Source organism: Cynocephalus volans, chromosome 6 (genome assembly GCF_027409185.1).
Source record: "Cynocephalus volans isolate mCynVol1 chromosome 6, mCynVol1.pri, whole genome shotgun sequence".
NCBI classification, from domain to species: domain Eukaryota; kingdom Metazoa; phylum Chordata; class Mammalia; order Dermoptera; family Cynocephalidae; genus Cynocephalus; species Cynocephalus volans.
The window spans coordinates 118,205,495-118,226,257 of record NC_084465.1 but is presented as its reverse complement, the minus strand read 5'-3'; the positions used below and the strand labels follow the sequence as shown (position 1 = coordinate 118,226,257).

Genomic DNA, 20,763 nt, shown 5'->3' with positions numbered 1-20,763 from the left:
GAGAAAGCATATCAGTTTTTTACTAATTACAGACCCGTAGAGAATGCCAGTCCTGAACAGAGCCAACCCCCACCACTGCCCTGTAGCACCTGGCTTGGCATTAGTAAAGGGGAGATTGGTGTTTTCAGTTCTCATTTTGAAAAGTGCTCCATTCATGTGATCCCGGAAATCACCATGATTGTCTACATTTGATCCATGAACTCTAATTTATGGATATTGTATTAACTCTTATTACCAGGCTCACTTTTTTTACTGAGCTGGTTTTCCTTCTATGATTTTCCTTCTATGTTCCTGGCCAGTTTTTCTCAGTCTCCTTTGACAGTTCTTTCTTCTCTTCCCAACTTCTTGATGTTGGAGGGTGTCCAGCACCTAATCCTGTGACTTCTTCTCTTCTCTTTTCAGTGAGGTGACCTCATCCAGTCCCACAGTTTTAATAACGTCCATACATTGATAACTCCTGCTATAGATTGGATGCCCCCCCAACCCTCGCTGAGACTTAATTCCCACTGTAACTGTTGAGGGTGGAAAATCCTATTATGGTAATTCAAAGGTGGGGCTATGAAAAGGTGATTAGATTGTAGGAGCATGCTGTAGAGAATGGATTAATAATGGAGGTCAGGGACGTGGTTCTGAGGGCTTTAAAAGAAGAGCACACAAGAGGTTAGTCTCTCTCTGCTCTGCCATTTCTGCCGTGTGAGACCCCTGGGTGACTGTCACCACCACCAAGTCCCTCACTAGATATGTTCCCTGTCCTGTGGACTTCCTTGACTCCAAAACTGTAAGCAATAAATTTAGTTTTCTTCTAAGTCACCCAGTTCCAGGTGTTTTGTTATAAGCAACAGAAACAGACTAATACAACTCCCAAATATATAGTCTTGTCAATTCATCAAGAAGATATGACCATTATAAACATATGTGAACCAAACAACAGAGCCCCCCTCCAATCTGTGAAGCAAACCTTGACAGAATTGAAGGGAAAAAGAGACAGCTCTACAATAATGGTTGGAAAACTTCAATATTCCACTTTCAATATTGGATAGAACCTCCAAACAGAAAGTCAATACATAAATAGGGGACTTGAACAACACTATAAACCAACTAGACCTAACAGACATAGATAGAGCATGCCATCCAACAACAGCAGAACACATTCTTCTCAAGTGCACATAGAACATTCTCCAGGATAAACCATATGTGAGGCCACAAAATAAATCTCACTAAACTTAAAAAGACTGAAATCATACAAAGTATCTTGTCTGCAATGGAATGAAACTAGAAATCAATAAGAGAAGCAAAACTATAAAATTCACAAATACGTAAATTAAACAACACAGTCTTACACAACCAATGGGTCAAAGAAGAAATCATAATGAAATTAGGAAGTACTTTGAGGCAAATGAAAATGAAAATACAACATACCAAATGTATAGCTCTTGTCCCAGTTTCTCTCTTGAATTCTATACTCTCATATTCAATTAACTACTTAATGTCTTTGTTGGAAACTATAACAAGCACCCCGGGATTTTTTATTTCTCCCCTTGAAATGTTCTCCTTGCCCTCTCTTCGCCATCTCAGCAAATGGCATCTTCCTATTGTTTAGGACCAAAATCTTGGAGTTATCCTTGACTCCTCTCTTTCTCTCACATCTGACATCAAATACACCAGCAAACCTTGTGGGCTGTTCTTTCAAAATAGGACCAACTTTGACCCCTCCTCATCACCTCCACTCCTAGCACCCAGGTCCAAGCCACCATCATCTTTCACCAAATTATTGCAACAGTCTTCCAGTTTGTGCCCCAGTTAAGTCTACATATAGCAGCTAGAGTGATTCCTGTGATCCTACCACTGTGTCCTATCACAATTTTGGTCTAAAAGACACTGCAAGATGACTCTTGGAACTAGATATTCTTGATCTGTATCCTTGCAGTCTTTTTAATTTTTTTTAATTTTTGTTTTTACTTTTTGACAGCTGGCCAGTATGGGGATCCAAACCCATGACCTTGGTGTTATAACACTGCACTCTAACCACGTGAGCTGACCAGCCAGCCAGCTCTATCCTTGCAGTCCTGAGTACACCAAAAGTAAAAAATTGTCCCTTGTTTTAGTTTGTATTTTTAAACTTTGTGAGGTTGAGCATCTTTTTAAGCTTATTCATCATTTCTATTTCACATCTTAACCCATTTTTTTTTCTATTGAGTTGTATTTTACCTTTTACATAGACTGTGAATATTTTCCCCAGTTTTTCCTTTTAGCTTTGATATATACCTCTACATATATGTATGTATGTTTGTGTGTACGTATGTACATATGTGTGTGTGTGTGTATATACCCACACCCACACATGAGGGCACTTCAAAAAGTTCATGGAAAAATAGAATTAAAAAATAAAATGAATATTTCCACGAAGTTTTTGAAGATGCTTCGTGTGTATGTGTGTTTTCTGCAATGGAATGAAACTAGATGCTTCGTGTCTGTGTGGGTGTGTAGTCATATAGAGGTTTTAATTTTCATGTAGTCAAATTTATCAGTCTTTTCTCTATGATTTCTGTGTTGCGTGTCATGTTTAGAAAAGACTTCTCCTGTTCAAAAACGTTACATAATCTACCCATTTTTTCTAGTTTTTTCTAGATTTTTTCTAGTATTACATGGTTTCATTTGCATTTTAATCTTTATACTATCTGTAATTTATTTTGGTGTAAGAAGGTAGGGGTACATTTTTGTTTTTTCCCCCAAAAGACAGATGTCCCAAATGACATTTATTGAATAATCCACATTCTCCCCACTGATTTGAAATGTCACTTTTGTCACATGTCACATTTCTATATGTATTTGGGTCTATTTCTGACTTTCTTGTCTGTTTCTTATCTGTCTATTCCCACACCATTACAACATAACTTATTGTACCTTGATAATACGTTTCAAAATCCATTAGAGCTAATTCACCCACATTACTTTTACTTTTCCAGAGATTTCCTGGCTATTCTTTTTTTTTAAAACAATCTTTATTGAGATATAATTTACATACCATACAATTCACCCATTTAAAGTGAACAAATCAATAGATTTTAGTATATTCATAGATATGTGTCACCATCACCACAGTCAATTTTGAACACCTTCACCACCTCAAAAAGAAACCCCATATCTTTTAGCTAGCATCCCCCATTCCCTCTATCTCCCCTAGCCCTCAGCAACTACTAATCTCATTTCTGTCTCTGTAGGTTTACCTATTCTCAACATTTCATATAAATATAATCATACAATATGTGGTCTTTTGTTACTGGTTTATTTTACTTGGCATAAAGTTTTCAAGATTTATCCATGTTGTGGCATATACCAGTAGTTCCTTACTTTTTATGGCCAAATAATATTCCATTGTATGGATATACCACATTATGTTTATCTATTTAAGAGCTGATGGACATTTGGGATGTTTCCACCTTTCAGCTGTCATGAATAGTGTTGCTGTTAACATTCACTTACAAGTTTTTGTCTGAACACATGTTTTCAGTTCTTTGGGGTATATACCTAGGAGTGAAAATTGCTGGGTCATATGGTAATTTTAACTTATTGAGAAGTCTTCAAACTGTTTTCCACAGCAGCTGCACCATTTTACATTTCTACCAGCAAAGCATAAGAGCTCCAATTTTTTCATGTTCTTGCCAAGACTTGTTATTTTCTGTTGTTTTTGTTTGTTTGTTTGAATTCTAGTGGGTGTGAAGCTGTATCTCATTCTGGCTTGATTTGTATTTTCCTGATGTTGAGATTCTTTTCAAGTACCTATTGGCCATTCGTATATCTTCTTTGGAGAAATGTCCGTTCAAGTCCTTTGCCCATTTTCTTTTTCTATTATTGAGTAGAGAGATTTCTGCATTTTCCTGACTATTCTTGTATGTTCATTTTTCTAGTTGAAACTTCACCAAGGATGGCTGGCAACTTTTATGTAGCTTTAAAGCAAAAAATCGATGTTCAGCTTGAATTTATACTATCTAAATTCTGCAGATCAAATTTCCCCTAAAGCATCTCCCCTTTAAATGGCCCCCAAAAGGAGAGGCCGCATGTAGTGTGAAGTTGACTTAAACCCGACTTGTGTCCATGAAGCAGGAATAGGTTTTAATGCTCTCCTGAAGACTCTTGTATGTGAGTGCATGCGGGTTGTTAATTACTCTGTGGCCTGATTTACTTTAGTGTAGTGCTGACTCGGAGATCAAGGCTGGAGAAGCCCTTTCCAAGATCAGCATCCCAAGCCAGCCTGAGGTGATTATTACAGCTTGCCAGGGACTCCATCCCCTGCTGGGTTCAGAACCAAAACCAAACTACACTCACAGCCGGACTTGCAGCTACGGACTGGAGTGATTGCTGGGCTTTGTTAGAGAGGAGTGTGGTTTCCCTTATGCTTTAGTCCTTAGGCGGGTGTTTGAAAGGGAGTTGAGCATTCCTTATGCCAGTTGTTTAATCCTTGGGGTATCTGAAAGAGAAGCAAGCACTTCTTAGATCAATATTTTCAAGGCTCATTTGATGCAAGCCTCTTCCTGGGGCTGGAGGATAGACTGTTTCTACAGCTTTCTCTCCCTCCAGGGTGGATAAGAACTTGAACCCTTGTAATGAACTGCTTGAATATTTCCCCTGGAAAACTTGTGTGTATGTGTGATTATGATGGGGAAGAGAGGTAAAGATAGTTTCAAAACTGGACACCTATGGTGCTTGTTCCCTTATAACTGAGTTTCTCAACTTTATTTTATTTTTCATCACCCCCTCCCTCAAGAGTCTTTTTAGACAAATTTCTCCTAATCACCCATCTGCCATGAAATTTTAATATCACAGATATACCATATATCTATTTATGCAATGTGTGTATGTTTGTGCTTTACACATAAAAAGCAAGTAAGATTTTTGCCCTCTTGGGGGTGATACGGCTCCTATTGAGAATGTATGCTTTATGATCGTTTATAACCACCTCTGGCAGCTTCCATCACCTAAAAGTGACAAGAAAGCAGTCTAACAGGGGCCATGAGGAATGGGTGAATTAATGCACATGAAGTGCTTAGCCAAGTGCCTGGGCACAAGTGTGATAAATGAGAACCCTTGTTGTCATTAATATTGTTTTAAACCTGGTGGCAGGAACATCTGTAACCCTCTCCCAGGCTGTGGATTCCCATGGTGATGGAGGGCTGGTTAGAGGTCTAAGTCGTTCCAGCCTAGAGCTCTACCAAAGGCCCACGAGGTACCTAAGGGAGTGAATTGGGCTGGGTGGGGACTGTGGCAAATGAACAGCTCTGGGTCTAGGATTTTTGGTTAAATCTCCAGAATTTTAAGCATTGGCTCAATTAAACGATAACGCCATGTAGGCCAAATAAAAGATAAAACCAAGATAAACTGACTTGTCTAGAGTTAGTAGCACAGCTGGGATTTCAATCTAAGTCCTTCAAGACTGGCGCTTTTTCCACTTAATCCAGCCCCCACCCTTCACCTCAGGACCCCTCCCCACTTCTCTTCTCTTGGGGCGTCCTTCACTGCCTCTCCCTCCCCGCCCCCCAGGCTGGGGCCATCGGGGATTGGGATGAAAGCGTCCAGCTCCTCTCCCCACTTGCTGTCCCTTTCCCAGCGGGACTTGGACTCCGTCCACAGGTGAGGAGGGCCGGGCCCTGAAGGAGGAGGCAGTCTGGTGTCTGGGGCTGACCGTGAGAACCCAGCCCCGAGGGAGGCGTGGGGACGGCGGGGCCACGGTCCCGCCCAGCCTCTCCAGCCTGTCCCCGCGCAGATCTCGGAATCTCCGGTCTGAGACAACCCGTTGTCCGCACCCCACCCCGCTCTGACCCCGCCACCCTGGGAACTGTTTTCTATTCTCCCGGGGCGCAGGTGGGAGGCGAGGAACGCCAGGGTTTTGGAGCCTGGCTGCCCGCCAGGCCCATGACCTTCGGCCCTGGGGCCACTGGGGCGGCCGCGCCTCCCAGGCAGGAGGAGAGAACGCCTGGGTCCGGCCGGGCTGCGCTGCGCTCCCGCCTCCAGCTCCGCCATGGGCTCGCGGAGCTCCCACGCCGCGATCATCCCCGACCTGGACAGCATTCGGCGGGAGACCGGCTGTGAGTGCGCCCGGCTCCGCTGGCTGGAGCCTGGGGGCGGGGGACGCAGGAGATGCAACGCAGCGTAGGGGTCCCCGAGCAGGGGCTGGGTTCCGGGATGGACTTGCAAGTCCGGGGTCCGAGCCCCGGAGCTGGGAGACCAAGACCCCGGCGTCTGGGGTCGCGGGGCGAGGGGCGAGTTGACCTAGCGGTTCCAGCTTCCGAGTTTGAGGAGGGTCCGGCTCCACAGGGTTGGGGGCCAGATGAATCCAGGCGCCCGGGTGTCCTCAAGCCCGGATGGAGGCTGAAGGCAGAGCTGACCGCGGGTGGAGGGGGTGGCTTTGTTCCCTCGGTTTCCGGAAGGCGAGAGCCGGGACGCTGCTAGCCTCCGGGTTCCCGAACCTGGCGCTGGTTGGGTCTCGTCACCCCTTCTCCAACCCTGCCAGCTCCGCCCCCGGGTCCCCGGGGACGACCGCCCCCTCCAGCAGACCCCCGGTGTCCCCGCCCACCTCCCCCCGCCGCCGGAGCGGGCTTCTGCAGCGCGCCCCCCGCGCTCGGGTTCCAGCCGCGTCCCCAGCGCCCGCGGCGGCGTCACCTCCCGCGTTCCCCTCCGCAGTCTCTCAAGCCAGCCTGGTGCGCCTCCACCACCGGTTCCAGGCACTGGACAGGAGCAAGAAGGGCTACTTGAGGTGAGGGTTCCCCGAGCTGATGACCCTTTGCCTCTGTCGCTCTGACGCCATCCCCTCTTTGACCCTCCGTCTGCCGTCTGTCTTTGCCCTATCCGCTTCGAACTTTGACTTTACAGTCGCATGGATCTGCAGCGGATCGGGGCGCTGGCCGTGAACCCCTTGGGAGACCGCATTATAGACAGCTTCTTCCCCGACGGGTGAGGCCCCGCTGGGGGTGGGGAGGTGTCGGTGGGAAAACCTGCGTGTGGGTGGGTCGGAGGCAGGCGACAGACTGGGCCAGAGGGACGGCCAAGGTGACCACTGCCTCCCTCCAACTCGCCCCCAGGGGTCAGCAAGTGGATTTCGCAGGCTTTGCCAGGGTCCTGGCTCATTTTCGACCTGTAGATGAGGAGGACACAGGAAACCGAGACCCCAAGCAACCTGAGCCCCTCAACAGCAGAACGAACAAACTTCGCTGTGAGTTTGTGGGGACCCGCCCAAGATTTACCCACACCAGTGAGAGGCCCTAGTAACCACCCGCTCCCTTTGTGAGCCTGTTGATGACCTCCCCGCTCCTCCAGGGTGGCCTTCTGCTGGAAGAGAACCAGGGGAGACCCACCTCCCGTTACCCCTCTGCTCTCTCTCCAGTTGCATTTCAGCTCTATGACCTGGATCGAGACGGGAAGATCTCCAGGCATGAGATGCTGCAGGTAGAGACAGCGCAAGGGCAAGAGCTGTGATGAGTGAGGGGGTGGAAGGTGTGGGGGGTGGGGCGGGATGACTGGTGGGTGGGGGTGCAGAAAAACGGGTATTGGGTGGGAAATGGGAGTGCATGGGGTTGTAGCGTGGGTTAGTTGGGAGATGGGGTGAGGAGCGGTTGGGTATGAGGTTGAAAATAGATCAGCGATTCTCAACTGGGGCGATTTTACCCCCGGGTGAACATTTGGCAGTATCTGGAGGCACTTTTGGTTTTCACAACTGGGGAGAGAGTGTGCTCATGGCATCTAGTAGGCAGAGGTCAGGAATGTTGCTATACATGGTGCAATACACAGGACAGCCTCCCACAAGGAGTTATCTGGCCCCAAATGTCCAGAGTGCCAAGAATGAGAGACTCTGGAATAGATGTGATGAAGCAGGGCTGGAGCTGGGAATAGTCAGAGGGTGAGAGGAGAAAGGCGAGGAGGGGGATGGGTTGTAAGGTTGGGGTAATGACATTGAGCATGTTGTTGAGGTGAGTGACAGATGGTGAGGCATAGATGGTAGGTTGGATGGTGAAGCCAATTATTGGGGGATGTGGTGGGAGGTGATTGGGATGGGGTAAAAAATGGATGGGGGATGGATTATGAAATTGGTAATAATTTTCGGGGTGAGGTGGGCAAGGTTTTGGAGATGAGGGGAGTAGCCTTTGTGCCTCCTCTTCACGGCTGCCCCTTCCCTCACCTGGCAGGTTCTCCGGCTGATGGTCGGGGTCCAGGTGACAGAAGAGCAGCTGGAGAGCATTGCTGACCGCACAGTGCAGGAGGCTGATGAAGATGGAGATGGGGCTGTGTCCTTCCTGGAGTTCACTAAGGTCAGCCCTGAGAGACTGGAGAGTTGAGATCAGGAGTCCCCAGGACAGATGGACATGGGAAATGAAGTTCGAAGTAGGAGGGCAGAAAGACAGAGGTTCCTAGGGAATGGTGGGGTCTTAGGGATGGGTAGAACCCTGGGGGAGGAGCTGGAAGCAGAGAATTGGGGTTCAAGCCTTTTGACTATGACCCATCTTCCCCCAGTCCTTAGAGAAGATGAACATCGAGCAAAAAATGAGCATCCGGATCCTGAAGTGACTCCTTGTGCCTTCGTCTAGCTCATGCGGACCAGTATCTGCCTGGGATTCATCCTCAGCCCCCGTGGAGGCAGGACCCCAATAAACTGTCTTCTTACTTCTGAACTGAACTCTGTTTAGGATCAAGGAGAAGGAAGGGCGTGTGCTAAAGTCTAGCTTGTTTGATCTCAGATCTGTGAATTAGCCACAATCATTTGACTGCAAACCCAACTCAAAGTGACTTATGTAAAAAAGGGATTTTATGGGCTCATGTAATTAAAAAGTCTGGAGGTATTTGTCTCCAGACACTGCTGGATCTAAGGGTACAAATGATGCCAGGACTCAGTTATTCTCCATTTCAACTCTGCTTTCTTCTGTGTTGGCTTCATTCTCAGGAGGGCTCTTTCCTCGTGGTGGGAAATGGCCACCAGCAGCTCCAGGCTTCCATCCTGCTCACCTAGGAACTCAGCAACAAGAGATGTTCTTATTCCAATAATTCCAAGCAAGGAGTGTTGTTGGCCCATCTGGGGTCTTGTCCCTATCTCCAGGGGAATGGAATACTCTAATTGGCCAGGTCTGTCTCATGTGCTAATTCCTAGAACCAGGAAATAAGGTCTGAGGACTCAGGATGGGGTAAGGGGTGGCTGGGTGGAAAATGAGGTGCTATTTTCAGAAGAAGGACGAATGATGCTGCTCAGGCAAAACAAGAGATGCCCATTACCATTTGGTTGGCCACATGGAGGGGCCTTTGAAGTCTGGTCTCTTAAGTGGTGTCTTAGTTCATTCTACGCTGCTATAACAAACTACCACAGACTGGGTAATTTATAAAGAAAAAAATTTTATTTGGCTCATGGTACTGGAGCCTGGGAAGTCCAAGGATATGGCACTGGCATCTGGTGAGGGCCCTCTTGCTGCATCATGTCATGGTGGAAGACAGAAGGGCATAAAAGCATGCCTATGAGAGAGAGGGAGGGAAGGAGAGAGAAAGAGAGGGAAATCATGATCATGGTATCTCCCCTGCCAGGTAAGTATAGAAAGAGAGGGAAATCAAACTCACAGCTCAGGTCTTTTGTAATCAGCATTAAACATTCCTGTTAGGCCCCTCCCATTAGGCCCCTCCCAACGCTGTTGCACTGGGGATTAAATTTCCAACACATGATTTTTAGGGGACATATTCAAATTATAGCAAATGGGTTTTCACTGATCTCATGGTGCATGCCAGTATGATGGGGATGGGCGGAGGTAGATGCTGAGAAAAGTAATAAACGATACGTACTTTTCTAGAGTGTGAAATTATTCAGATTTGGAGAGTAATCCTGTTTTCATGGTGAGATGTTCACACACTGCCGTATCACAGAATAGGGTGTAAAAGTCAAGTAAAACCGTGAGATTCTGTCTGCAGCAGAGCACTCTGGCTGCTCTTGCAGGAGATGTTGCAGTTCTCTGTTCATTTCCCCTCCAGGAGTTGGCTGGAGTTGTTGTATCAACACATGAGAACCAGTCGTGCTCTTATCTTCTCAACTCTGTTTTCAGTGACGTCATGTTGGTAGCCTGGGAATATTTATACCACAGACATTGGCAAATACAACAGGTTAGGGATTTTGCCCCTAGGAGAGCCAGGTGTTAAACATTTATCAGCACACCACCTGCTTGACAGGAGCCACTGGCTTCTCTCTGTACTCACCTGGGATGCTCTGCGTGGGGGTTCTGCCTGGCATAGGCATTGTACACAGCCTGTGTGAGGGGCAGGTTGGAAGTGCCAGGGAGTCAGTGACCCTAGGAACAGCTTTCAACTAATGACAGCTAAAAATTACTGGAAAAATACCCACTTACTTCACCCCTCAAGGGGGACAATTTAGAGGCATGTTCTCTTCATTCTCATAGACTTATGCGGGAGATTTGAAACCCCATTGCCCACAGTGTTTACCTGCTCGCTGAAGCACCCTGTACTGGCTTCCTTCCCTTCCTGTCTCACTTGGCCACTTTCCATCAGAGCTTTCTGGATCACCTCACAAATAAACAACTTGCTTTTCAATCTCCGGGTGCTTCTGGCAAAACTCAACCTGAGATGCACCAGACCTTCCAGAACACAAGCTCACACTCGTCTGTGGTTGTGGCTAGACAGTGGGACACTTGGAAGAAGCACTGCATTAAAGGATGGTACAGCTCCTGGCATTTTCTCATTTTCGGGAGTTTGAAGTCATGTTAAAATACTAGGTACCTTTGCGGCTCTAGGAAGAGGGAATTGTCTGGGGTGGTGTTTTAAACCCATTTTGACTTTTATGTTTTTTCTTCTTCTTTCTTTCTTTCTTTTTTTTTTTTAAAAGATGACCGGTAAGGGGATCTTAACCCTTGACTTGGTGTTGTCAGCACCACGCTCTCCCAAGTGAGCTAACCAGCCATCCCCATATAGGGATCCGAGCCTGTGGCCTTGGTGTTATCAGCACCACACTCTCCCAAGTGAGCCACAGGCTGGCCCCTCGACTTTTATGTTTTGATTATAGTATGAGTCTGACAGATGAGTCTTATAGTTGAAGGGGATGAGAGAGGGGCGACAGGGGGATATTCAATTCCTTAGAATATTTTGTGAATTCATCAGAGGATTGCCACATGAGAAGGACTTTCTGATTGAGGGTTATTTGTTTAGTTTTTGGCCCCATTTAAAGGTAGGGGTGAGGGGAATAAAACTCACAGAATGGCCATTTTTTCCAGGCACTGTAAGGGAGGATTTGTATAAAGAGAGAAATAAAGGAGACAGGTGAGGGTAAGGAGAGAGAGAGTGAGAGAAAGAGAGGGTCTTTCTTTACAGCTGCTCTTTTTTCTATTACAGTATTTTTCAAATTTTCCTGATGGTGAATTAAAAAGTTCAGATCCTTTGGCCCCACTTGAGAACTCCTAAGTCTCTGGGGAAATCTATATTTTTAATAAGTGACTGTGATGCTAGAGGTTCAAGGTCCAGACTTTGAGAAATGCTGACTTAGCTTCCAGCCAGGCTGCGAATGAGCACCGAGCATGACCGCTGGTCCACAGGCTCCTAAGAAAGGTCTCCCCATCCACTCATGCCCACACCGGCTCTGGGGACTCAGTGCCAATGGCGGTGCTCCTGATCTAGTGAGGATACTGGAGGGCCCAAGGGATCCCCAAGACTCCACTCACTATTGCGGTGTTTGGGAGAGCAAACTTCCCCCACTCTCCCTCAGCATGAAAGCCCCCTGATCCCGCCCAAGCTCAGGAGGCTGGAGAACTTGGTCATGCAGATAAGGGACATCAGTCTGGCTGCTGCAGCACAAGCTGCTGAACCCCACCCTCCTGATGTCAACTCTGCCAGAGATGCCTGTGGATTTGTTCCAGGGGGGGCCTGATGACACTGGTGGGGCACTTCTGTTCTGTGAGCAGCAGTTGGCAATTTTCAGTGATTTGTTTACCACCCTTGTTACTGTAGCCATTCGGTACCTACCACCTGTACCATTATTTACTTATTTGTCTATGAATGGACTCATTTAAAATTTACATATTTGAATTTATGAAAAATTGTGTCTTACTCCCGTAAATTAAAACCAGCATCAATTGCTATAAATAAAATAACTATGTAAACATAGTACATATGAAGGAACAAACAAACAAAAAAGTTTAAAAAGGGGGGAGGTTAGCAAGTATTAAAGAGATATAAAAGACACACCTGCTCTAAACAGAGACTTTGGTGATCTAAAGAATGGAAAAAGGGGCTAGCCAGTTAGCTCACTTGATTAGAGTACAGTGTTGTAACACCAAGGTCAAGGATTCAGATCCCCATCCAACAAGCTGTCCCCTCCACCCCACCCAAAAAAACTGGAAAAAGAATTGATAAGGAAACAGCTTTTTCACTGTGTGATTCAATGTTATTGAAGCCTATGCTGTTACTACCAAAAATCTTCTTGTGTATATGAGTGGTATGTTTCCCACACTATGGGAACCACTGGTTGGGGAGAACTGTGAGGAAATAAACTTAGGTTGTTTATCCCCCGCAGGGATCTTCTGGAGGCAGCCAACAGTGGGCTGGACATATGACCCTCGGGCCGGCCACTGGTCAGGTTGCATTTCGTAGAGGTTGGCCATCAACCTGGAGTTCACTCACCAGGGCGGCTCCAGGGACAAGTAGCAGGGCATCATGACAGGTGCTTTATGGAGCTGGAAATATTAAAAGCAACAGCCCTGTGCTGACATTTGTCTCCAGAATCTGGTAAGACTGTGAGCTTGGAGACAGGACTTATGAACTTGCCCGGTTCTTGCAGGGCTAAGACGGAAGAGTCCCCACAGGAGAAGCTGGAGGCAGCTCTAGTCCTCATGCTTGTGATCCTCACTTGAGAGGGGATCCCAGAGAGGAGAGGGATGGGCACTGGAGTGGTCCCAGCTTGTACTCCTGGGGCTGCTGGGAAGGGCCTTGGCTGTCCTGGAATTTTCTAGAAGACCCCCCTCTGCATATCCTGAAGAGGAGATGGGAGTTTCAGAGGAAACAGTTTGTGTAGGGAGCCCTAGGAAGAAAAGGAAGCAGAAAGACATAGATAGTGATGCTGTATAGACCTAATTATGCTAGTGTTGTTGTCTCTTTCCAATGGAGAATTAAAATAGTTAACAATTCTGACCTTGACTCTCAAACAGAGGGAAGCTCTAGGTTGTCCTAAGTCCCACCCAACACAAATAAGACTGTCTTGATATTTAACAGGCAACATATTGACTTGAATCCTGGTAGTGGCCTATCCTGAAAATCAGTGTTATTTAATAAAAATAAATTATTTTGGAGTCCTAGTAAGCTGGATTTCAATCTGAGCCCTTTTAATGACCTGCTGTACACCTTGGATAAGTAACTTGGATAGCTAACTTTACCCTTCAGTGCCTTAGCTTCTGTTATCTGTGAAAGTGACAGACAATAGCAGCTACCCTGCAGAATGTCATATCTTGTCTTTTCTCTATCCCCTTCTTTCTCAACTCTGCCTTATTTCAGCTGAGGCCCTTGGCCCCATTTGTAAGCTTGGACTCTGGCCTGTATCAATCAGGATTCTTTCCATTGTTAACTGGCTTATAGAAGAATAAAAATTTATTGGTTTATATAACTAAAGAAAAGTCCAAAGGTAGACCAAGCAAAAGAGAATCTCAAAGGTTCAATGATATCATCAGAAATTCACCATTTCACTTATCAACTCTGTTGTCCTCTGTGTTGGTTTCATTCTTAAGCGGCAATCTCAATGAAAAGAGAGCTTCTCTTTCCCAACAGCTCTGTCAAAAGTCCCAGAACTAAATCTCCCTGGTCAGCCCACTGTAGCCAAGTAAATGTAACACTCTGATTGGCCAGACCTGGTCACATGCTTGATCCAGAACTGGAGATTGCAGTCAATCCCACCTGAGCCAATGCAATGTGTATGTGTACGAGTTGATTGTCATCACCAGCAGAAGAGGCTGTATGCTGGACAGGCAAAATCACAGATAAATATATACTAGTTAATTTGGTTTTGGCCACACATAACAGAATTACCAACTAACAGTGGTTTAAACAATCAAGACAGCTATCTTGCACAATGTCTCTGGTGGTAGGTAGTCCTAGAGTTGTTGAGGGGCTCAACTATATTGCTAAGGACCCACTATATTATCCTTCTATTCCTCAGTATGTTGGCTTTTCATTCTCAGGTTTGTGGACTTGTGGTTACAAGCTGGCTGCCATAGCTCTAGGTATCACTTCCTCTCAGGAACAGTGTCTAGGACAGGTACCTGAGTGGATGGTCAGGGCAGCTGAAGGTAACTCTTTTCATGTTCCTCTATTCTAATCATTGAGAACAATCTTTCCTGGAAGTATATGCCCTCACAGACTAGCTTTTACTTGTCGTTATTTAGAACTGGAACATCTCTGGCTGTGAGGGAGGCTGGGAAAATGAGTATTTTCTGATATTTTTAGACCTTATCATGAGAAATGGGCCTTACCAATGAGGATAAATGGGGAGATAAATAGTAGCTGTGTAGTATATTATTCAGTTTTCCTAAGTGTGGCTGTGCTAACAACCTCGAATCAAATGACTTACAATGGCAAGAATTTATTTCTTGCTCTGGCTATGTGTTGTTGTCTGTGGGTCAGCTGTAGCTCTGTTCCACGTCTTCACATTTCAGGATTCAGGGCTGAAGGACATGCCATTCTCAGGGTCAAGAGAAAGAGCAGAAGAGCTGCAGGAAACAAAGACTCTTTAAGTTTCTGCTTGGAAGTGGCATACGCCTTGTCAGGTTGGATACTATTGGCTAAAGCTTAGCAGCTTAAAACAACAATTTTATTATATCTAATGATCTTGTGGATCGGGGATTTGGCCAGGGCTCAATGGGGCATTCTTCTGCTACATGTGTTGACTGAGGTCACTCTGTGGTATTCAGCTGGCAGATGGGCTGGTCTGAAGGGTCTAACTTGACATTATTCACAGGTCTGGCACCTTGGTAGGTGTGTTAGTCCATTCCTGTTGCTTATAACAAAACACATGGAACTGGGTATTTTATAAAGAAAACAAAATTATTTCTTACATTTTCTGAGGCTGGGAAGTCCATAGTCCAGGGAACACAGCTGGTGAAGGTCTTCGTGGTGGCAACAGTGACACAGGGTATCACATTGTGAAAATGGTGGAGCAGAGGGAGCAGAGAGTAACCTCCTCATTCACTCCCTTTTTAAAGCTCTCAGAACCACGCCCATGACCACCATTATTAATCCATTCACTACAGCGTGGTCCTACAATCTCATCACCTGCCCTAGGCCCTGCCTTTCAATGACCATAATAGGATTTCCTACCCTCAACAGTTACAGCGGGGATTAAGTTTTGGGGGGATATTCAACCCAAGGCAGTAGGGATAGCTTGAAGGCTGAGTTCTCCAGAGTGGCAATGTAAAGATTGTGAACTTTTTTTTTTTTTTTTTTTTTGTCTTTTTTGTGACTGGTAAGGGGATCGCAACCCTTGGCTTGGTGTTGCCTGCACCGCACTCAGCCAGTGAGTGCACCAGCCATTCCAATATAGGATCTGAACCCGTGGTGGGAGCGTCGCTGCGATCCCAGCGTCGTGCTCTCCCGAGTGCGCCACGGGGTCGGCCCAAGATTGTGAACTTTTTACGTGGCAGCTCAGTGCTCCCAGAGAGAGTATCCCAAGAGACAAAAGTAGAAGATGTCAGTATCCTAAAGCCTGGATCTGGAAACAGGTACAATGTCACTTCCACCATAATATATGGGGATGAAAGTCACAGAGCCCACAGAAGAGGGGATATAGACTCTCTCTCTGGATGCCAGGAGTACTGAAGAATTTATGGTCATCTTAAATACGCCGCATGTAGCTACAGGTGCGGATGCATAATCTTCTTGAAGGGAATCAGATACTTAAAAAAGTGAATAGTACGATGAGCCTTACCTTACCAGTTAACATTTATCGTGAAACCAAAATAATTAAAATAGTTGGTTTGGGATGCCTATAAAGTAATAAGAGACTCTGCATAGACTGCTTTATGAATTGATTTTCCTTGTACATCATGCAAACCACTAAACAGATAGATATAAAAATTTTTTGTGTATATAAATAATGTAAACTACCTAAAAACCATTACATTACTCAAAAAAAAAATTAAAATCAAATAGTTGGGATATTGCTACAGACAGATCAATGGGACAATAATGAAAGTACATATAAATGTGTGTATACATATATACATATATATGCACATATATCATACACATACGTATGTCTAATATTATATATTTACATATTTGTCCTCCAAATCACCTCATAAAGTGAAATAGAAAATGGCTTAGAAAAAGGGTATAAGTGAATATAATGTAGTCTTCAAATGCAGAGGCTTTTCTAAGAAGAATCATCAAAGAAAATATTAATAGTGTTAACTATAAAAAAATTTAAAAAATTAAAAACAAAAGACAAACTGAAGAATTAGTCACATTATGAATATCAGACAAAGGGTTACAATTTTTTACATATAATTAGCTTTTTCAATTATAAAAATATAATTATCATATAGGCAACAATATAAACAAGAAATTTTATAAAAAGAAATATAAATGTCCAAAAGCATATAAAAATGTTCAACCTCAATGTTGATTAAATTCTAATTAAAACCATGGCTCTTCAGAGGATCAATCTGGTTTTACATTCAAAAGCCCTAAAAATGGTCAGACCCTTTGTCCCAGACCCTCATTTTGAGGAATTTATCCTAAGTAAATAATTAAGGATGTGCAAAAAGATTGACCTTCCAGATTGTTCACTTAAGCATTGTTTATAAAAATGAAAAATTATAGTCAATCGACTGTGTGCCAGTATGGGTGGGGCAGCTCTGAGGTGCGCCCTCGAATCTCACTTCAGAAGGAACTCACCCTTCAGCTGCTGGCAGCTGACACATTCCAGCTGCCGCCCCTTCAGGGACTAACTCATCTGTTAAGCTGAGGCCACGTGTTTCTCAGGCAGCCCTACCCAAGGACTGAGCAAGGTACTGGGCCTAATGATTTTTGCTCATTGTGGGATTCCTTTAGTAGGAAACATTTGCCCCAGAACTCCCTTCTGGATTGGCTGAAACTTTGATAGACTCACATCATGATCTGAGGTTCTCCCTGGCCAATCCTGCTTTCTTACCATTTTATCTTTCACAGATGTTACTCCCAAGAAACCTCCGCACACCTGATACTATCTCAGTGTCTGCTTTCCAGAGAGCCCAACTAACACAGAGTGTTAGAGTTCAGCTGGAGTTTGACCAGAGAGGCAGAACCATTATGACAGACCACAATAAGAGCTTTATGATAGAGATTAGACCTTATGCAATTGTGGGAGCAGGTAATACGTCTATGCAAAGTGGTGGCTCCTCTGAATCTGATGTTGGGTCTGAAGTCAGCAGGGACAGCAGTTGGGAAGGAAAAAAATGCATGTGAAGTGGGGATGCAAAGATAAACAGGAACCTACGAGGACAACCTGGAACCAACGAAGATGAACCAAAACCTGCATCTGTTACCGCCTCCAACCTTGATGATGTGGGTGACTGGCAGGAGAAGCTGATGCCCATCACATGTAGCTGGCCCAGGATATGGAGAAACTGAAGGGGACCTGGGGGATCTGGAGGAGCTGCAGGCCTGGAGGGTGCCCGTCACCGACAAGGTGAACCAGCAGATCAACTGCAAATTGTGCGAGTGGCAAGAATGCCACACACCCACCTTCAGAGTGCAAATATGGCTGTTCCCTCACCTCCATCTGCCAAGTCCTTTTTTTCCCTTATCGTTTTTTATTGGATATGAATATTCATGTGGTACAGAGCAAATTGTCACTACTTGTGCCTAAGATGTGATGGCCAGATCCATACTGCATCTGCCAAGTATTGCATGCGTTTTTCTTGTGGCTGACCATAACCCAGACCATAAAAAAGGGATTTCTTGAAATTTACCAGCTTAGCTAAACTGAAACTAAATGAGGCCACCACAGTGGGACAGATTAAAAATAAATGATATATTTACAAAATAAGATGATGCTATGGGTTAAATGTGTCCCCCAAAAGTTCATGTATTGGAAACTCAATCTCCATTGCAACCGTGTTAAAAGGGTGGGGAATCCAATTATGGTATTTGAAGGGTGGGGCATTTAAGAGGTAATTAGACTGTGAGGACTGCGCCCTTGTGAATGGATTGATCCATTCCTTGAGTAATGGGTTCTTGGTTTAATGGGTTGTCATGGGTGTGGTGCTGATGGCTTTATAAGGAGAGTGAATGAGCAGATTAGCTCTCTCTTGCTCAGCCCATTCTCACCATGTAATACCCTAGTCACCGTGGGACTCTGTGTACAGTTCTCACCATGAAGAAGGCCCGCACCAGATGTATCCCCTGGAATGTGGACTTCCCAGCCTCCAAAACTGTAATAAATAAATTCTGTTTCTTTATGAGTTACCAAGTTTGGGGTATACTGTAATAAGTAACAGAAACAGACTAATACAGATGGTATTGAGCCATTTAAAATGATGTAGGTGAATATTTATTGTCATTACAAAACAACAATATGGTGAGTTACATCACCAAGATGGCAGAATAGATGACCCCTGGCATAGCTCCCCCCGCAAGAGATCAACTTACAACTATTAAAACAAAAAACTTCCATCCTGAAACCATCAGAACTTGGAGGAAGAGGAGAGACGCACTGAGTCTGTGGACTATGGAAGGCCATGGTGAGAGGGAGGAGGGATCCAGCTGCTTCCCCGGCTGGCATGGAACAGCACATGGGGCAGCTACCTGGAGACAGCGCAGCTGCTACAGCACTTTGCACATGAAGCTACTTGGGGTCTGCAGGGGAGAAGGGTGCTGTGACCACTGGCCAAAAAAAAAAAAAAAAATCCCTTTGGAATGCTCCATCCCATTTCCCAGGCCAGCAAAGCTACTCACAAGGTTCCCCTGTGCCCACATAGGAGGGAAGAGCATCAGCCAATGGGAGGAAGGAGTCACTTTGGAGAGCCCCGTCCTCCACTTCCAGGATGAGCAGAGCACTGTACACTGAGAGGGACACTGGACCTGTTGTCCCAGAGGTAAGAGGAGTGAGTAGGAGGTGGGTGTCTGGTTTACTCAGGGGTCTGTGAATCTTCATGGGGGAATGCATACTAAAAATTAATAGTAAGAAATCAAACTATAGTACCAGAGAAAAAATCACCTAATCACAAAGGAAGACAGTAAGACCAGAAAAAGTGAAAAAATGATCTAAAAAACAACCAGAAAATAAGTAACTAAATGGCAGTAACAAGTCCCTATATATCAATAGTAACTCTAAATGTAATGGATTAAATTCCCCAATTAAAAGACACAAAGTGGCTGAATGGATTGTAAAACAAGAACCAGCAGTATGGCGCCTACAAGAAACTCATTTCACCTATAAAGACACACATAAATTGGATTGGATAAGGAAACTATAGTATATATATACCATGAAATACTACTCTGCCATAAAAAAGGATGAAATTCTCCCATTTACAACAACATGGATGAGACTAGAGAAACTTATGTTGAGTGAAATAAGCAAAGCATAGAGGGATAAATACTGCATGTGCTCACTCATAAGTGGGAGCTAAGAGAGAAAGAAGGAAGGAAAGAAAGACCACAGTGGTGCGTTGGTCTTTCAGAGGGAGAGAACATTCCTTGGGCTACAAATTGGAATGGGGGGGAAGGAGAAGGGAGAGGGAGATTGGGTATAATTGGGTGGGGGACACAGGGTACAAATGCAATTTGTGGTAATGGGCATGCTGCCAGTATGGATCTGGCCTTAACATCTTGGGCATGAGGGGTGACAATCAGCTTTGGCTCTCATGAATATTCATAATCAATAAAAAAGACACATAAACTGAAATGAAGAGATAGAAAAAGATATATTACACAAACAGAAACCAGAAAAGACTACATTTCATGCAAACAACAAAAAAAGAGGAATAGCTATATTTCTATCAGATAATATAGATTTAAAATCAATGAAAGGAAAAGAAGATAAAGAAGGTCATTATATAATGATAAAGGGATCAATTCAACAAGAGGATATAACAATTTTAAATATATATATGCCCAACACTAGAGCATCCAGATATATAGTGCAAATACTATTAGACCAAATGGGGGAGATAAACTCCAACACAATAATAGTTGGGGACTATAATACCTCATGTTCAGCAAAGGACAAATCATCCAGACAGAAAATTAACCAAGAAACATCAGAGTTAATCTCCACTTTAGGCTGATTGGACCTAACAGGCATTTATAGAACATTTCATTCAAAAGCTGCAGAATATACATTTTTCTCAGCAGCACATGGAATATTCTCTAGAATATCCATATGTTAGGTCACAAAACAAGTCTTAATGAATTTTTTAAAATGTTGAAATCATATTAACTATCTTGTTCAACCACCATGGAATAAAACTAGAAATCAATAACAGGAGAGACATTGGAAACTGTACAAATACATGGAAATTAAACAACATGCTCCTAAACAACGAATGGGCCAAAGAAGAAATTAAAAAGGAAATTGAAAATTCCTAGAGGCAAATGAAAATGAAAACCGAACATACCAAAACGTATGGGAAACATCAAAAGCAATTCCAAGAGGGAATTTCATAGCAATAAATGCCTACATCAAAAGTAGAAAGACTTCAAACAAACACCTAATGTATACCTTAAGGAACTAAAAAACAAGGACAAACCAAACTCAAAATCAGTAGG

At 44.5% G+C, this 20,763-nt stretch overlaps 1 protein-coding gene across 1 annotated transcript; it reads left to right on the top strand.

The window, feature by feature from the left end:
• Positions 1-5,970: 5,970 nt before the first annotated feature.
• On the top strand, positions 5,971-8,606 carry CHP2 (calcineurin like EF-hand protein 2). Its single transcript, XM_063101317.1, has 7 exons — positions 5,971-6,083; positions 6,679-6,751; positions 6,868-6,948; positions 7,077-7,207; positions 7,379-7,440; positions 8,178-8,300; positions 8,503-8,606. The coding sequence occupies exons 1-7, from the start codon at positions 6,017-6,019 to the stop codon at positions 8,554-8,556; spliced, it is 591 nt and encodes a 196-aa protein (XP_062957387.1). The 5' UTR covers positions 5,971-6,016; the 3' UTR covers positions 8,557-8,606.
• Positions 8,607-20,763: the final 12,157 nt, after the last annotated feature.